The sequence below is a fragment of the Solanum verrucosum genome, unplaced genomic scaffold (genome assembly GCF_900185275.1).
Source record: "Solanum verrucosum unplaced genomic scaffold, falcon-dt-bn FXZP01000119.1, whole genome shotgun sequence".
NCBI lineage: Eukaryota > Viridiplantae > Streptophyta > Magnoliopsida > Solanales > Solanaceae > Solanum > Solanum verrucosum.
The window spans coordinates 41,522-60,263 of record NW_026019935.1 but is presented as its reverse complement, the minus strand read 5'-3'; the positions used below and the strand labels follow the sequence as shown (position 1 = coordinate 60,263).

The window sequence follows — 18,742 nt, the reverse complement described above, 5'->3', positions numbered from 1 at the left end:
ATTGTAACTAGATAAATCGAAATAGATTTTATTTTCAATTTTAATCTTACCTTTTAAAAAAAAAATTTGAAGGAAAAGCTTTGGAGAAGAACATTATTAATTTTTATCATATCGATATCGTTGTCTTATCTCGTGATTAGTAATTCCTTATCTTGTTATCCTCATTGAGTGTAGTATAAAATTAATATCACAATCATAATATAGAAAATCTAGTATTGCTGATTGCGAAATTAAAAAATAATCAACCAAACACAAAATGCTATATTTTCTTTGGAGTTGTGATAATCCCTTATCTCCCCAAATCAAACGACTCCTTTACAACAATCTTTTATTATCACACAAATATTATGACATATTTACTCGTCATGTTTAAAACTTTTTATTGGTAAGAACCGCTTTTATTGTGACACATTATAACATCTTTTATTTGTAAGAACCCTTCACTCCTAAATTAGAACTTTTTCACTTAAATTAAAATTAGTCAAACCCCAAAAGCAAACACGGTAAACAAACATATTCATTATAATCCCACAATGTAGGGGCAACAAAAGTGATTTTTCAGAAATAGCCTTTCTAGCTCCACAAAGATAGTAGCGGTAAAATTTACGTATATTCTACTACTTCCAGACACCGTGGAAAACCAAAAAGAAAAGAAAAGAATTTCTTGATAACTTTTAACCAGATATCCTGAAATTAATTGGTTCCAATTAGATCTCCTAGACCACACTCAAGCATCCTAATAAGTGCATTCATATGACAGGGAATTGCTTGAATGATAAGCACCTCTCACCTCCAATCCTAAGATCGTGGATTCGAGTAAGCAAAGGAGCAAAAAATGGAGAGAGCACTAAAAATGAAAAAAAAAGTTCATATAGTGCGACTATAAAGTTTAAAAGCACTAATTTAAGGTGAGATCTAAATTAATGTATGGTATATAATATGTACATGAGAAAATGGCCTATTCTCTAGAAAACATCAGTCATTATTTCCATATTGTCTAGACATATAACTTCACCTCAATAACGCCCAAATCAACTAATCACTGCATTCAAAAAGTTGATCGATAGAACCAAAAATGAACCATCCCCTACGGTTTGATGGTACGACCCTTGTATTGGCCTCGATGGATGACAAAGTCATCGGGAGGTTGAAACTCTTCCAACCAAGTCACATCTGTGAACATCTCCCCATCGACCTCGAGCTCACCTAAAGTTTTTAAAGTAAGATTTGTAATACAGTTGAATGTTCATATCCATATAAAAGTTGGCACCAGAGTATTTACCTGGTAGATCCCCTCGAGGAGACCTTCGGAAATAAGTGCAATGACGTCCGTCATCAGAAGAGTAGGGTGGAGACAGGATATCAAAAATAGCACAAGGGGTTATAGCTTTGAAACAATGAATATTGCCTCCAGCCGTCGGATACAGAGTAGTTGTCCCACATGGAGCTGTCATCTCACAATCTTTAAAAAGTTTAGCAGGTCTTGCACCTGAAAACATTTAACAGGTAATGAACATAGTAAATGCCAGTTCAACCTTAGAATAACAAATTTAGCAGTAAAATCATTTCACGACAAACATTGACCCCAATCAGAAAAAATTCCAGAAGAACACATCCTTCCAGCCAAATGATGCAAATTGCCAGCGTCTATCTGGTAATAAATCGTAATTACAAGGATCTAGTGTCGAGTATAAATTGAACATATTAGTACTTTCTTTCCATGCAGACGAGATATGAATGGTCACCATTTGTCCAGTTATCAATCTTCTATAAGCAATTTAGCTACATGCAGATCTACTGAAATACAGAATTCTGCAAAATATATGAATTAACTGTTGTACATTGCTAGTCTACTGAACTTAACAGTGATCATTTATGATACATATTCTACATAAATTCTCAAATACAACATCTACTCAACTTACCAAGGTACCAACCTAGTTTCAGTCAGCAAGACCTATAGTTATCGAATTCTTAAAATAAAGCATCAGAAGGCCAAAACAAAACCAGGAAAAAAAGAGAGGAAACAATTGCATGTTTTTTGAGTTTATCTGAATCACACTGAAATATAATAACAGAGGAAATGTCAATCAAATAACGCCAAGTCCAAGTGAAGTAGATAGAGGAAATGTGTTCCTACTAATAAAATTCCATAGGAGAAACCAAGCACTGATGTCGTCTCAAATTAATTGGACATCAAAACATGGCATGAGACAACCCATGTCCTGCAATTAAATGAAGTTTCAAGAAGGAGCATGTTTAAATGTCTATTGAGAAGGTACTAGACATCTTTTATAGAAACATCCATTTCAAATAGTACACACCTTCGGGTGGAACTGAAGGACCCGGACTATCAATCCAATCATAAGCTTTCACATGTAAGGAACCATATATAAGCTTGCTTAAAACGGTCATCCCAGGGTGGTTATGTAAAGGAATGATTGAAGAAGGTGGCATGCAGAATATTCCCATCTGTAAGAACATTCAACAGGCTAACGGATCTCAATTATGCAATTTTCATACATCTCCTTATAGAAGAGCATCATTACTCTTGATGGAAAAAATATAAAGCTGACAGTTCTGCAACACTTACAGTGAAGCTCTCACATTCATGCAAGTGTAGGTATTTGATTGGCAGGATTGGTCGTAAACCCCCATTACGCTCATGCATGGTACCTTTCCAAGTCCTGACAAGTTGTGCCTCCTGCTCAAGACCTACATCAGAAGGCTTGATTTTGTCTGAAACAAAATGAATAGCCGACATACCAATTGCATGAGCATTTCAAGATTAGAACAATATAAATCTGGGGTATCAGGCAAAGGATTCAGCAAATAACCGACACTTTCACTTCATGGTCCCAATACATAGTAGTTATATACATGAGAATTTAGAAACAAAGGAAAAGGGTCCCAAAAAATTATTTAAATCATTGAACTATGTGATTTTATGCAGTATCTAACAAAAGAATGATAAACATGAAAATGTTTCGAACTTTCAGGAAGGAACAGACTCTTCACAAAAAAGGCTACAAGTTAAAATCAATCCCTGTTTCAAAAATGAGAGACTGAACAACTCCAACAACTTGAATAAACCCTGCATCAAACCAAATTGACTTGGCTCAGTCAGCTCAGGTTGCAGATGGGAGAAGGAGATCATCTGGTTCCCAAATTTGTCACCCTTACAGAAAAGGCAAGGTTTTATACAGAATCATGGACCCTAATCTCTTCATTTCCTAACAATGCACCGACGCCCCTATTTTCTCTACATATAACTAATAGATCCAGCAAAACTCCTTGTTCCTTCAATCACCCTCCAAGTAGCATAACAGCTTCACATGGAGAACTCAGATTCCAGTTCTTTCCATAGACTTTTATTCCTCATTCAGTCCACAAAGCCGCTCCCTGCTACTTTCCACTTCACCCCTGTAACGAACAAGGTAAATCCTTAATACCTATCGTTGGATTAAATAGTACCAGCCTCCCCCTTTTCATCTCTACTTCTTAGCATCAATCTAAACCCCTACCCGCCCCCGAACCCTTCATGATAATTAAGAGTGGAATACATTTAGAGACTAATTTCAATTTTAAAATTGTTTGTTTTCCTTCTTTTTTTTAACAACCAAGAAATCCTAGAGGGTCAGCGGTGCACTGTTCGAAACTCAGTGGATAATAGCCCAACCTCTCTACCCTTCTCCACTTAAATACCAAGTTTTTGTTTGTGATAGGGTTCAAGGTTCAAAGATCAAATTGGTGAAGTGTGCCTAACCACTCATCACAAGTTGCACTCTTTTTTTGATGAAGTAAATGTTCCATTGAAGGCATCAAGAAGATGCAAATTAGTTACAAAAGTAGAAGCAAAAACAGTTGGTCTGCTGGCTCAAGTATAATTATGCTAAAACTAAGGAGCCAACAAAATTTGAAAAACTATCCAGGGAATCTACATAGGACAAATTAACCCAACTGTACAGACACATAAGGCATTCCGCTTTGAGAGAATGTAAAGGAGTTGATAGACCTTCAAAACATCTTCTGTTCCTTTCCCTCCAAATACTCCAAAAAATTGCTGCAGGTATCATCTTCCAAGTCTGTTTGATGGTGCTGTCAACTTTCCAGCAACACCAACTCTCATAAGCTTCTTTGATACTATGTGGCATGACCCAACTGAGTCCAAAAAGAGAGTAAAACATGTTCCACAATTTTGCTGTAACAGTACAATGCAGAAAAAGGTGCCTGTTGCTCTCTGCTGCTTTCTGACATAAGTAGCATCCATTCACAATGATGCGTTTCCTTTTATAGAGGTTGTCTTGAGTTAGGCATGCTTCATATAGTGCAGTCCAGCAAAAACAGACGATCTTGGGCGGTAGCTTGATTTTCCACTATACCACTCTTACCACTATACCAAATCCTGGTGGCACTTATAGTTTTCCTTTTCTGCACAAAGGAGATATGAAATAGGGCAACTGGACTCCATGAAATGAATCTTAATTTGATCTATCAGGAGTGAAAACTCTAGATACTTTGGTTTCTGCCGCAAGTATTTGGTTCTTCATTTGTGCTTCAGTTGCTAAAAGATTCTACGTTGATTTTCCCATCTCATGTGCGCTATAACATCCCATTCGTTCTTTGCAGTAAGTGGCTGTTGTCGTAGCAGAAAACTGAATGGGATGTTTCCACCTTTACATTGTAGCTAGGATATCAAATAACCAATCTGATAAATACTTAAATAAATAAAAACTATATGAACCAATTATAGGATCGGGACATTCATCTTCAGGAGTTTCTTAAGAGTATTGTAATCACCCAGACGCTTCATTAGCCTCAATGCACTTGTGTAAAAAGAGTTGGAACAAAGTTGTGAATGTTCTGCACAGATTCTTCATTACAACATACCCAATGTAATCACACAAGTGGGGTCTGAGGAGGGTGGGGTCTACATAGTCCTTATCTACCTTTGTGGGGTAGAGAGAGGTTATTTCCATTAGACCCTCGGCTTAAGAAGCACAGATCCTTCATTCTCAATACGAAAAACTAGCTAAAAAGAGTTGCTTAAAAAAACTTGCTAAAACTTGATATTATAAACATACCACAACTGATAGACATACGGGATTCCCTATAGGCTTAAACTGATTATGTACCATCTTACCCAACTCTGCCACTCTGATCCTGGAACAGACCTATCCTCTCAAACAATAGTTTGGAGCCTGTCTAATGTTTCAATCATATTCATGATGCATCAGCTCATTAATTTCCTTGAGACTCTCGGCTCCATTTTCCCACCTTCCCAACAAACCTCACCTAATTTTGGTGAACTAGAGTTCATTTTCTTAAATAATTGTATTCAAGTTGCTTTTTGCCTTTCCTTGCACTAAAATTAAATTAGAAAGTCATTCCTGCACTCAGAGATCTTATAACTCCAACAGAAGAACTATATTAAGGTTGTTTTCTAACCACCTAGCCCACAAAATGTGATGAGACTTGGAGATGCACTAGCAATCCATATAAAACCCTACAGCAAGCATTTACGCCTATTGTTACTCAATACACTTTTTAATTTCTTAGGAAGGTAAAATTGTTCCAAAATATTTGATAAGAAAGTTTCACACTAGTCATACCGATAGCAAATTAGCAAATTAGCAATTAGCTAGTAGTTTCTCAGATAAAGGATCATGTAGCTTTCATTTCAATGAATTTTTAATATAACCATCTTTACCTTGACACTTTCATCTAGACTAGCCTCCTCTCTGCCTATATAGGCCAAACCTCTTTGCCAATCCCACATAGACACTTCCACATCTCCACAACAAAACCCCAAATTTGACTTCTATTCTATTTAAATCTCGATCGGCAACACCCATATTTATTTTCTTAGCTAGTGTGAAGATATCTAGAAACATTGCGTATATTTTCTTCCTGCAGTGTTGGCAAACTTGAACACTGAGACTTTGCTGATTTTCTTCTTCTTTTTGTTAGGGTAGTGGGGAGCAGGGGATTTTTAAAACGATGGCATATGTTGAGTTATTCAGTTCGTCTTATCTGAATTTGCTCCTTGCAACATTCCATATTTCAATGTTATTGAGTTACTGCCTAAATGTACCTACAATCTGCAAGCTGCTACCATTTAACTAGTTTAGTTTGCTGGAAATTATCACTTGACTTCAACTTATACTCCATGAGGAACACAACAGCTTGGAGGCCAGTTTGTAAGGAGGTACAGAAACTACGAAGAGGGTTTCTTCCAGCCATGAGTGCTGTCTGGTTAGTTTCGAGAGAATAATTGGCTGAAATTGTAACGAATATCCTTTTCAATGGAACTTACATCAACAGCTTGCTGTCATTCATTGTATCACAATGGACATGGAGTTCTGCATCAGGGTGAGTGGTGCTAGTGGCTGCCTACAGCATAGCTCAATTCAGTCATGAAGTTAAAGTAAGTTACAAGAAGGGGAAAGAAAAGAATGCAAGCCTTGGAAAACATCAGGGATACAAATTTGCTTGATTTGAGGTGCGCCAAATCTCCAAGGAGACTTTAGTTTTGGTATTCCTTAAATATCCTAATTTAGTGTTTTTCACATCAAATTATTTTTATACAGATTGAAGTCGTTTATGGAATCTCCAGGTTTAGGGTACTATTGTATTTTTTCAACATCTTTTGTGCAGAATTTCTTTTGGACAAGGTAAATAAATTTATAAATGATGGGAAAATTTGTATACAAGTTGTATACCAAAAGAGAGACCTACAATTAAATATGGTTCCCTACAAAAGAACAGCAATCCTCTATAATCGTAGAAGCTCTCTCCAAAGAACCCACATGATGGCTAATGGATCAAAATCTCAAGATCTTTGTCTTCTCTTCCTTCTCCTGAATGCCCAATTATGCAATGCCTCCTTCACTGTGCATGGCATCACCCATAATACCCCAAACCAATTAAGAACCAACACCCATACCCATGTAGCCACATAGCAATGCAACAAAAGATGATCTACATCTTCTCTGAAGAATCTAAACATGTAGCAGTAGCACCAACTAACATAGGTTATCGTCCTCTTCCTCGAGGCTTCTACTCCAAGATCACTCCCCTAGTTGCCAAATGCCAACCACATAATGAAGCACACCTCCGTAGGTGCCCAGGGGATCCAAATAGAATGATGATATGGAAAATTTTATTCCTCTTCACTAGCAAGCTCTGATAATGTGATTTGACAGTAAGCAAACCATCCCTACTCCCATGCCATCTCCACAAGTCAACAATGTTACAAGAAACATTGTGCCTATATATAAGAATTCAATCCGGCATAGGAATTACTCCATTTCCCAATCCCAAAGGATCCTTCTAAATCTCAAATCTCGGTGACCTTTCCCCACATGTGGCCCACATAATTGTACTGTCATCTCCTTCTCACACGATATACTGTCTAAGTTGGGGAAAACAGACTTCAACTCACTCTCCCCACACGCCTTATGCCCCCAAAACTAAATTGATATCCATTTCCCACCTTGAATAGAATATGTCCAATGAACTCCTCCAACCCCTTCATAATTCCCCTCCATGATCACATCCAAACAGAGTCGTAATGTCCTAGTCCTCCATACCCCACACCCTCTCCTTGTATCCCATCACACCATATTTCTTTACTTCCACTTCCCTCCTTACAACATTCCCCTCCACTCCACACCTCCATATCCATTTTCTTAGTAGCACCTTTCTGAACACTTTTAGATCATTCATGCCAAGTCGTCCCCACTTCATCAGTGATGTGACAACTTTTCAATCATTAAATGAAATTTGCTTGTACCATCCAGGGTATTTCATAAGAAATTCTGTTGAAGTCTTTCCAGCTTATCAGTCATGGTGGTTGGGGCCATCAATAATGACATGAAGTACGTAGGAATACTAGAAAAATATTCTGTATCCCTTTCTCGACTCTCGGCAAAACCGGGTTGACTCAGTTGTGGATGAGATATATTTTAGTTAATTTATAGTTGACTAAATTTTACACAATCCGAGTTCACAAGTCTGGGACATTTTCAGTGTTTGTTAGGAATTTTTTAAAGATGAAAGTTTAAGGTCCATTCTGAATCCAAACAGCTAACTCGAACAGAGAAGCGAATTGCAAAAATTTTGTACATGTGCAAAAAGTTTGCGAAGGCTTGTAAGCATTTGTAGAGACAATTACCATTTTTTTTAAAAAGCATTTGTAGAGATGCAACCTTATCCCTATATCTGATTTAATGAGTTCAGTGAGAGAATGTCCATTTGTTTAATTAATTGTTCTATTTCTGAAAATTATGTGACTGCGATTTTAGTGTTCAGGTGACCAAATAGCCCTTTGTTTCCTTTCTTTCTTGGTAAGCCCAAGCTCCATCCAGAATAACCATAAACTTAGAGAGAGAAAAATTAAAAGAACCTTACTCATAGTTCACCATATTTAGGTCCCCAAATATCCCTTTGTTTCCTTTCTTGCTTGATTGCTTTTTTTTTTTGAAATAATCACTCAGCTCAATCCACACCAAAATCCGTTTCAACCCAAGTAATTTCCCATTTTCAGACGCAAATCTCCCAAAAACAATATAAAAAGAAAACTCATGCCTGTGCAAATTCGTAAAAGAGTCAACTTCAGTCCAACAGCTTACGACCAATTGTCTTTTAACTTTATATAGTTGGGAACTTGGGTTAGGTTAGCCCCCTTAGACTCTAATGTCAACCTTTTGGGCTTTGTAAAATCTTTAGTCATTGCATAGGACTCCGTAAATGAGCTTACAATCTCACTACTTTTGTAACTATCTAACCTGCATCTTCTTGATGCCATTTATACCATCTCTTTATCCCCAAAAAAAAACAAAACTTCCATTTAAAATCTTTGTACTTCCCTAATCAACAATAAGAAAGTAGGAATGACACTGAAATATCACGGGCAAAGCTAAATGCAACGGTTAAGGTTAAAACTGAAATGCATAACTGACCATGACAGATATTTCCTTCAGCATACTAAGTCCAGAAGCAGAGAGCAGGGTGGGGGGTTGGGGGTAGGGGGGGTTCGACTTGTTGGCATTGGATACAAAAATTTTGATTTGGATTTTGGTTTCTGGATGAAGAAATTACAATCAAATAAGCTCAGATTGGCTTGGATTTTTTAAGTTTGGTTTTGGATTAATTGCTTCGGATATTTTGGATGTTTGGTTTTGACTTTTGGCATGGCCTCAATTCACTTCATAGTTTGCTTCTTATGATGTACAACTTTCTGCAGTTAACAAGGATTGAGGCCACCCATGCCGTGTAATTTCATATTGGACTTAATACTATAATGGGGCCATAGGGTATTAATCTGTTGGACCTTTGAGAATTGAACTTATGATTATTGGGTAAATTTGATATGGGTAGAGCTGAATATCAGGTATAAAAAAAGTTTATCCGAAAATCTGTAATACTAAATCCGATATCCAATCCAAAATCCATAAATTTAAAAAGTAAAATCTGAATTTTAATCTATAATCCAAAAATCTAAACCAAATATCCAAAAAGTTTGGATGTCGAGTTGGGCCAAACTATGCCCACCCCCAGAGAGCTCAAGTACAAAAACTAATCTGAACACTCATCTGATTCAAAGATAATGTTAGTTTGCTCGACAAGAAAAATATAGATAACCCATTAATAACACAGATAATACAACATGTCTGGCTCATTTGCTACACATGCAAGGCTGCACCCATCTTCAGTTTGCATGGTAATAACTAGCATAATCTTTTCATTTACTTAAAAGGAATGAATTTAATGTTCTCCAACAGATTTTGTTAGAGGGAACTATTTTTTACCAGCGTATTTATGCCCAGAGCACAACCGGACAGTGATTTGTCCTTTTAGCTGATAATACATTTCACCATTTACCCCGGGATGCATGCAATAGTTAAGACATCAAACTTTTAATATAATACCACCAACAAAGACATAATTTATCACCTTGCGGAAAACTGACTGAAAATTATAGTGTCCAGTCTCCTCTTTATAATCGGAATCAATCTCTATACCTTCCAAGGCAAGGGTAAGGTCTGCGTACAAACTAACCTCCTTAGACCCCACTTGTGTAACTACACTAAGTATGTTGCTGTCGTCTCTTCTTAATATAAATAAATTCATAGTGCCTGATCTCAAAAATGGTGTAAGAAATAGTCAAGTAAAATGTTTCCAAAAAGAGAAGGGTGCTAAATCTACTTAATGCAAAAGTAAGAGATTTTACTTGAATATAAAAATGATAGGCATAATTCTACTCCAACTACTAAGCAAAAGATAAGGAACAAGCAAGATCCAAAAAAAATGTTCAGCTATTCTATTATGTTGTCCTGATGTCAACGTAGTACATTTCCGTATGAAAAGTTGTACTACAACCCCCCCCCCCCAAAAAAAAACAGCCTTCACCAACATGTAGAAATAAATAAAGGGCAACCCAGTGAATAACGCACCCCACGTTCTCGCAAGGTACGGGGAAGGGCCACACCTCAAGGGGTGTGATATAGATTGTGTACCCTAATGTTGCTTCCATGGCTCGACCCATGACCTATAAGTCACACGGAGACAACTTTACCGTTGCTCCAAGGCTCTCCTTCTAGATATAAATACAGTAACTAGAACAAAAACCAAATGAATCAACTAAATCACGTGGTTGATTGAAACCTATACACGTGTCCAACAATTAAGTACGATTTAAAAATAGATTGAATTTTTTATGACACCAACCTAAGAGGGAACGGACTTTCTCAAGAGCATCTTCTGATATGGGTCCATTAGTAGAAAGTGATGCTTTACAGGCGTTATAAAGCTTTTGTACAGCAGGCATGTTTATCAAACCGACCACCTTTACCCTGACCGCCTATGCAAACAAACTTGTCTTGTAGTTAACAGCTCGAAGTTAACTCAAGAAATCCTGTCTGAAGGGTCCTCTATTTCTCAGAAGACCCTTCAAGTACAAATCAGGCACAGGCTGGACTTTTAACACAAACAAAAGTGATGATCGTATATCCACGTGGTGCTTAATGGATCCAGCTTTCTATTATCATTGCCACCTACTGAACAGACAAAAACCGACCGTTAAACTCCGTGTTGCAGAAAACAACATAAATTTAGCACTGTAATCCAAATTCAACTATTCGAGGAGAAACTATTTAATACTAAACTAAATTCCCAAAATAGAGCTTGAAGCCCTATTAATAGCAAATACTTTTGACACCACCGTTACCAAAAAAAGCTACAGTATCAATCTATACCCAATATTCCATTTCCAAGAAAAGCAAGTCCATGAAAAATTGTTTTTTTTTCTAACAATCCATTTTTCACTAGTAATCCATATTTATAAATGGATTAAAATTATAAACACTAACATTGTTAAAATTATTTTGTGTTGGTAAGAGGTAGCAAGTTCACAAAGGAATAGTTGAGGTGTGGGGGTCAAAAAAAGTTCAAACTAGCTACACTATCAATATATGTTATCCTATAGCAGGTCACTTACCTTAATTTTCAACTTACTAATTACTATAGACACTTACCAATTACCAATAATTAGCTTTAAATAACCTATTCCTTTACACCACCATAAATAAACGCTTAGAAAATCACCAAAACAGCTGAAAACTCAATAAAAACCAAAAAGAAACTCAAGGCTTGGGAATTAAGAAATATTAGGAGGAATATCCCAAGCAGATCAATGCCTCAATTGATGCAAAAAAACTCAATGGAAGAAAAACAATACTGTCATTCAGTAACCAACGAATCGAAGAAAAACAAAAACAAAAACAAAAACAAAAGGAGCATATTTTTATTCAGTTTCAAGTTTCTAAAAACTGCAAAAACACACGAATTTCAGAAGATTGATTTTGGACTATAATTTAATATGTCCGTTAACCTACCACAAAAAAACATATATGTGGAGTTCATACGCACACAAAACTCATGAGATAACAGGAAAAGAACATGAATTCAACCTTCCACAAATCAACTACACCTCGTTTCATAAGATTGATCCAAGATTATCATTAATATGGCTGTTAACCTACCACAAAAACACATCTGCAGAGTCCATATGCACACCAAATCATACATAATTATAGCATGAAAAAATCACCGATAAATAGGAAAAACACATGAAATTAACCTTTCACACAATCAACTACGCCTCATTTCATAAGAGATTGATCTACCTCAAAAAAACACATATCTGCGGAGTTCATACGCACACAAAAAGCATACATAATTATAGCATGGAAAGAAGAAAGAAAAAAAAAGCTTCGGCGAAGATTGCGAAGGGAACAAAAATGGAGAAAATCATACCTTTGGCGATAAAACACGGAGAGGTCGTCTGGAGGAAAGAGCAGAGAGAGAGAGAGAGAAGGATTCGTTTGAGTGAAGATTGTTTTATCTGGGCCTTTTGGGGGTTTTATATGGAGATTTGGCTTTTTTTTGCTTGCCCACTTTGACCACCTGGAATGTGGGCAGCCCAGACACCACCATTAAATTAAAAAAGTTAAAACTAGCTACACTATCAATATAGTTTGTCCTATAGCAGGTCACTTACCTTATTTTTCAACTTACTAATTACTATAGACACTTACCACTAATTAGCTTTAAGTAACCTATCCCTTTACACCGCCATAAATAAACCCTTAGCAAATTACCAAAACAACCGAAAACTCAAAAAAGAACAACAAGAAACTCAAGACACTTTGGGAATTAAGAAATATATGAGGAATATATCCCAAGCAGATCCATGTCTCAATTGATGCAAAAAAACTCAATGGAAGAAAATCAATACTGTCATTCAGTAACCAATTAATCGAAAAGAAAAACAAAAACAAAAAGAACATATTTTCATTCAGTTTCAAGTTACTAAGAACTGCAAAAACACATGAATTTAACCTTACACGCAATCAACTACACCTCATTTCAGAAGATTGATCTTAGACTACAATAAACAAGTCCATTAACCTACCACAAAAAACACATATGCGGAGTTCATACGCACACATAAAACACGAAATAACAGGAAAAACACATGAATTCAACCTTCCACACAATCAACTACACCTCATTTCAGAAGATTAATCTAAGACTATAATTAATATGGCTGTTAACCTACCACAAAAACACATATCTGCAGAATTCATAAGCAAACAAACGCATACATAATTATAGCATGAAATAAACAGGAAAACACATGAATTTAACCTTCCACACGTTCAACTACGCCTCGTTTCAGAGTTAATATCTTAAAAGGTCTGAGAAATTATCTAACAAAGTCATTTAACTTTGTTTTATATCAATAAAATCACTCAACTTGGGTTTTATCTTCAAAAATCACTCAACTACATTTATCATTACAATAAATTTAACATGGCAAAATACAATATTTTTTATGTATATAATTATGAACCCCGTAAATAAATAAAATTATGAAATCTATTTATCATCATACTCGATCCACCCACAAACTGAATTCATCTAAAGACTAAATACAGCAGCTTCCTCTATATCATCTACTAGCTAATTGGGGATTGAGGTTTAGTAATGACTACAGCTAAATCTATGGCTTTGATTGAACTATAAATATAATATGTGGTATTGAGGTTTCAAATTGTGAGGATTGAGGTTCTAATTTTACTTGGAAGTTATGGTATTTCAGCTAGAGTTCTGTGATTCAATTAACATTCATACGGCACCAGTTTGAAGTGCGGCAAAAAATTTCTATCCCGGAAACACAATGGCCTCGAGCAATTCGTGAACTGTGTTCCTTGAATCATAACAGAGAAAGTTGAAGTTGTTCTGTTGACTACTTGTAACACAATCACATACATATTTAGTTTTAAGATGAACCCAATTTGTGGGTGGGTTTGGGTATAATAATAAATAGATTTTATAATTTTATTTATTCATGGGGTTCATAATTATATACATAAAAATATATATTATTTTTTCATGTTAAATTTATTTTAATGATAAATGCAGTTGAGTGGTTTTTGAAGATAAAATCTTTAAGTTGACAGATTTTATTGATATAAAACAAAGTTCAATGACTTTGTTACACGATTTCTCATAATTCAATGACGTTTTAAGATAGAGAAAAGTATTGAAAACATCCCTAAATTCGGCATGAATTATTAATTTCATCCACGAACTAATGACAGCCTTAAAAACACTCATTTACTTGATTTACTTGATTAATTGAACTTAAATACACCCTCAAACTTGCAACATGAGTGGAATACACCCCTAAATTCTCACCAAGTTTAGGGGTGTTCTCAACACTTCTCTAGGCTTTTCATTACGAGCTCCATACTCTTACAAGAGTTTGAGACCACTTGTTATGTCATGTGGTAGATCATAGGTATATTGAAGGTATATCTAAGTTTATTAGTCAAGCAGAGGAATGCTTTTAAGGCTGTCAATAGTTCGAAAATGAAACTAATAATTGCGCAAGTTCAGAAATGCTTTCAGTACTTCTCCCTTTAAAATATTAACTCCTCATTTCATAAGATTGATCTACCACCAAAAACACATATGTGCTGAGTTCATACGCACACAAAATCATACATAATTATATCATTAAAACATCACCAATAAACAGAAAAAACACATGAATTTAACCTTTCACACAATCAACTACGCCTCATTTCATAAGATTGATCTACCACTAAGACACATATCTGCTGAGTTCATACGCACACAAAATCAAACATAATTATATCACTAAAACCTCACCAATAAACAGAAAAAACACATGAATTCAACCTTTCACACAATCAACTACGCCTCATTTCATAAGATTGATCTACCACAAAGAAGACATATCTGCTGAGTTCATACGCACAACAAAAAGCATACTTAATTATAGAATGAAAAAACAAAACGAAGTTCCGGCGAGGATTGCGAAGTGAACAAAAGCAGAGAAATTCATACCTTCGACGATGAAATACAGAGAGATCGCCCGGACGAAAGAGGAGAGAGAGAGAAGGATTTTGTTCGAGTGAACGATTATTTTATCTGCGCCTTTTGGGGGTGTAATTTTGAGATTTGGCTTTTTTTCGCTTGCCCTGTTTGACCACCTGGAAATTATTGCCCTAAGTTTCTGCTCACAGTCACATGAAATACCAAATGGGAGAAAATGTCCATATTTTGCAAATGATTTATTTTTAAATTCATGTTTTGTGTTAATAGTTTGATTCAAAATCAATTAGCGTCTTTTAAATCAAATTTATTTAATTTGAAAATAATAGTATGTATGCTATGCAAATTTTATTTTTTTACTTGTGAACACGGAGACTTATTTCTGATAGACTTTTGATTTAAATGAAGAATAAAAGAGCAATTTTCAGGATTGGATAGTTTTGAACATAAAAACTACGCAAGTGAAAATACGATGACAAATAATAAGAAAAGCATTATATACTATATTGAAAGAAAGAAACAATAACAGTAACTAACTATCATAATTTTTTAGTTGGTCGATGAAAAATAATTAAAGGTTGATTGGCATAAAAAATTGTTACGGAACTTAAAATGAACGTGTTGTGGTTATTGATGACAGATAAATAAAAAATTAATGTGTTTTCTCTTTTTTTATATCTACTTTTTGTCGTCAAACCATCTCGATCATGAAAAAGGCGGTGGACAGCCAACTTATACTTATCTGGCAAGTTTAAGCGGTTGTGAAGATGATCTACCGATCGGTAACCGACTCTTATTTTATAGGATGCTTTCGGTGATGAGATAATATTTAGGTGTAAAGTTACATTGTACTATTAGAAACAATTCCCATTCTATAATACTAAAGAAAAAAAGTCGACAAATTTCTAAAATTGTAGTCAATCTTGTAGAAATCTCACGTTTAGGATTAGAGAAATCAAGGATTGTATTGATGATTATAATGTTGAGTTACAAGCTCCTTATATAGAAGAAGAGTCATATTCTAGTTACACTAGGAATCCTACTACAACACAATTATTTACATGAGTAGTGTTATATTATAACTCAAATACCTTATCTTAGTCGACTCCTACAATATACGATAGCTTAGTCGTACATAACTTAGGATTTAGTAATCTAGTCCTAGTATGACTCGAACTCTAACTCGTCAGCCTGCTTCAATGGACATGTTCCTTCAACATGTCCCATCAGTCTTCAAACTTCCTTCAACACTTCCCCTCAAGCTAGTGAGTAGAGGACCTATAGCTCCTAGCTTGCTGCGAAAACCAGAAAAAACCTGTTTTGTTAAGGTTTTGGTATGAATATCAGCTAGTTGATCCTTAGACTTCACAAACTGAGTAAGAAGTTGTCCCCAGGCTACTTTCTCACGAACAAAATGATAGTCCATTTTAACATGTTGGTTCTAGCATGCATAACTGGATTAACCGTCATGTACAAGGCACTCATGTTATCACAATACAACGTATGAACAGATCGAAGGAACACTCCAAGGTCATGAAGAGGATACAAAATCCAAGTCATTTCTGCGGCAGTGGAGGCTAGTGTTCTATACTCATCTTCAGCACTCGATCGGGCTATTGTGGTCTGTTTCTTGGAGGTCCAAGAAAAACAATTTGCACCTAGGTAGATGCTATAGCCTGTAGTTGATCTCCTAGTGCTGGTACAACCTCCCCGATCAGCATCTGAGTAGACATACAACGTACATGGTGATTGTGAAATAATTCTGAGTCCAAAGTGTAGAGTACCTTTAATGTACCTGAGAATCATTTTTACCCCTTGAAGATGTTCAATGTTTAGGCTTTGCATAAACTGGCTTGCTAGATTCACAGCATGAGTGATATCAGGTCTTGTGAGGGTCAAATACCGAAGGCTCCCTACTATCATTATGTACAATGAGGCATTTACAAGACTTCCCACAACTTCATGCAGACCGTGTTTTTGAGCCAAAGGAGTGAATACAACCTTTGCCAAAGTCATCTCTGTCTTGGTCAGCAGCTCAGCATCATACTTGTTTTGATTTAAGTGAATTCCTCCTTCGAAATACTTCATCTCAACTCCTAGAAAGAAGTGTAAAGGGCCAAAATCTTTCATAGCAAACTCATTCCCAAGTTGTAGAACTAACTCTGAGACATGAGATGGATTACTTCCTGTGACAATAATATCATCCACATATAACAAAAGAAATATTTTTCCTTTGTGAGTTTGCAAAGTAAATAAGGAAGGGTCAGTCTTACTACAAATGAAACCAAGGTGTAAGAGATGCATGCTAAACCTATCAAACCAGGCTCTTAGTGCTTGTTTAAGATCATACAATGACTTTTTAAGTAAACGCACATGCTGAGGATATTGGGGATCAATAAAATCAGGAGGTTGACTCATCTTATAGGAAGCCATGGAGAAAGGCATTTTTGACATCCAGTTGTCTAACTTCCCACTTTGAACTGACAACAATAGATAGAACCACTCTAATAGTTGTGGCTTTAACCACATGACTAAATGTTTCTTCAAAATCTATCCCTTCAAGCTACGAGAATCTTCTTGCCACAAGTCTAGCCTTGTATCTATCTACTGTCCCATCAGCTTTTAATTTTGTCTTGAACACCCATTTTGAGCCAACCAAGTTTATACCATTAGATTTGGGCACCAAAATCCATGTCTTGTTAGTATGTAAAGCATCAATTTCTTCCTGCATTGCTGCAAGCCAATGAGGTGACCCTTAAGCTTCCATAGTAGTATTTGGTTCTCTTAACATATTTGTGCTGTTGTGAGCAACAAGTGACAAATAATGTTCCTTCGCCTTGTGCCTGGTGATCATATGATGCCCTTGTGGTGCAGGAAGTACCTCAACTGGTACATCAACCAAAATAGTTGACTGGAGTGTAGCATTGTCAGATTGATGGTCAACTGGTACATCAACTAAAGTAGTTGTTTGATGATGTTCAATCCCTGGACCTATAAGTGCAACATGTTCCTCACTGCTACTAGCAGATCTAAAATCTGCAGCTGGAGTTTCAATACTACTGTATGGATCATCACCTTCAACCTGTTTCTCAGCATCTGATCTTGCGCCTGTGAGGTCAATAGTACTCTCATCATCAAGGAGTATATGAGGTGTAGCAACATTATCACTATTAATGTGTGGACTCGCAGCTTGTACTTCCCCTGAATTAGAATTATCATGTGCCTACAGTTTAGAGAAAGATTCAACAAAGGTAGCAAGATGAGGTGAGACATCAATGTTAGTCTGAGATTGCTTTGGAGACATATAGGGTAATGTGTTTTCATCAAACACAACATGTCTGGATATGTAAACCCTCCTTGTAGAGGGATGACATCTATATCCTTTGTGTAAGTTGTTGTACCCTATGAACACACAAGGGTAGGTCTTTGGACTGAACTTGTTGCTACCCTTGATATATGAAAAACATTTACACCCAAACACTTTTAGGCTGTTGTAATCAGGTTGTTCCCCATACAACTTAACAAATGGAGCCACCATCTTTAGGACTGAGGAAGACAGTCTATTGATGAGGAATATTGCGGTGAGGAAAGCCTCAACCCAAAGAAACAAAGGTAGGTTAGCATGAAGTAGTAGAGTTAGGCCAATCTCCATAATATGCCTATGTTTTCTCTGTGCAACTTCATTTTGTTTAGGTGTGTTAGGACATGAAATATGTCTCACAATACCACAATCTTCCAAATGCTTAATGAAGTCTATTTGGATAAACTCACCACCTCCATCACACTGAAAAATCTTAATCTCTTTAGAAAATTG

The 18,742-nt window shown here is 36.1% G+C and overlaps 2 protein-coding genes across 3 annotated transcripts; both read right to left on the bottom strand.

Annotated features, from left to right (window-relative positions):
* Positions 1-860: 860 nt before the first annotated feature.
* LOC125835169 (plant cysteine oxidase 4-like) lies at positions 861-15,055 on the bottom strand. 2 transcript variants are annotated; one of them, XM_049514296.1, is made up of 6 exons: positions 14,941-15,055; positions 10,732-11,060; positions 2,594-2,739; positions 2,325-2,472; positions 1,283-1,489; positions 861-1,206 (listed from the first exon to the last, which is right to left on the bottom strand). In XM_049514296.1, exons 2-6 carry the CDS (start codon positions 10,829-10,831, stop codon positions 1,088-1,090), a joined length of 720 nt encoding a protein of 239 aa, XP_049370253.1. In that variant the 5' UTR covers positions 10,832-11,060; positions 14,941-15,055; the 3' UTR covers positions 861-1,087. The 2 variants fall into 2 exon arrangements, with proteins under 2 accessions (XP_049370253.1, XP_049370256.1); XM_049514299.1 differs by lacking the exon at positions 10,732-11,060 and having other exon boundaries at positions 14,941-15,053.
* A 1,268-nt stretch (positions 15,056-16,323) lies between these two features.
* LOC125835401 (uncharacterized mitochondrial protein AtMg00810-like) lies at positions 16,324-17,457 on the bottom strand. Its single transcript, XM_049514524.1, has one exon. It carries the CDS (start codon positions 17,455-17,457, stop codon positions 16,324-16,326), a length of 1,134 nt encoding a protein of 377 aa, XP_049370481.1.
* Positions 17,458-18,742: the final 1,285 nt, after the last annotated feature.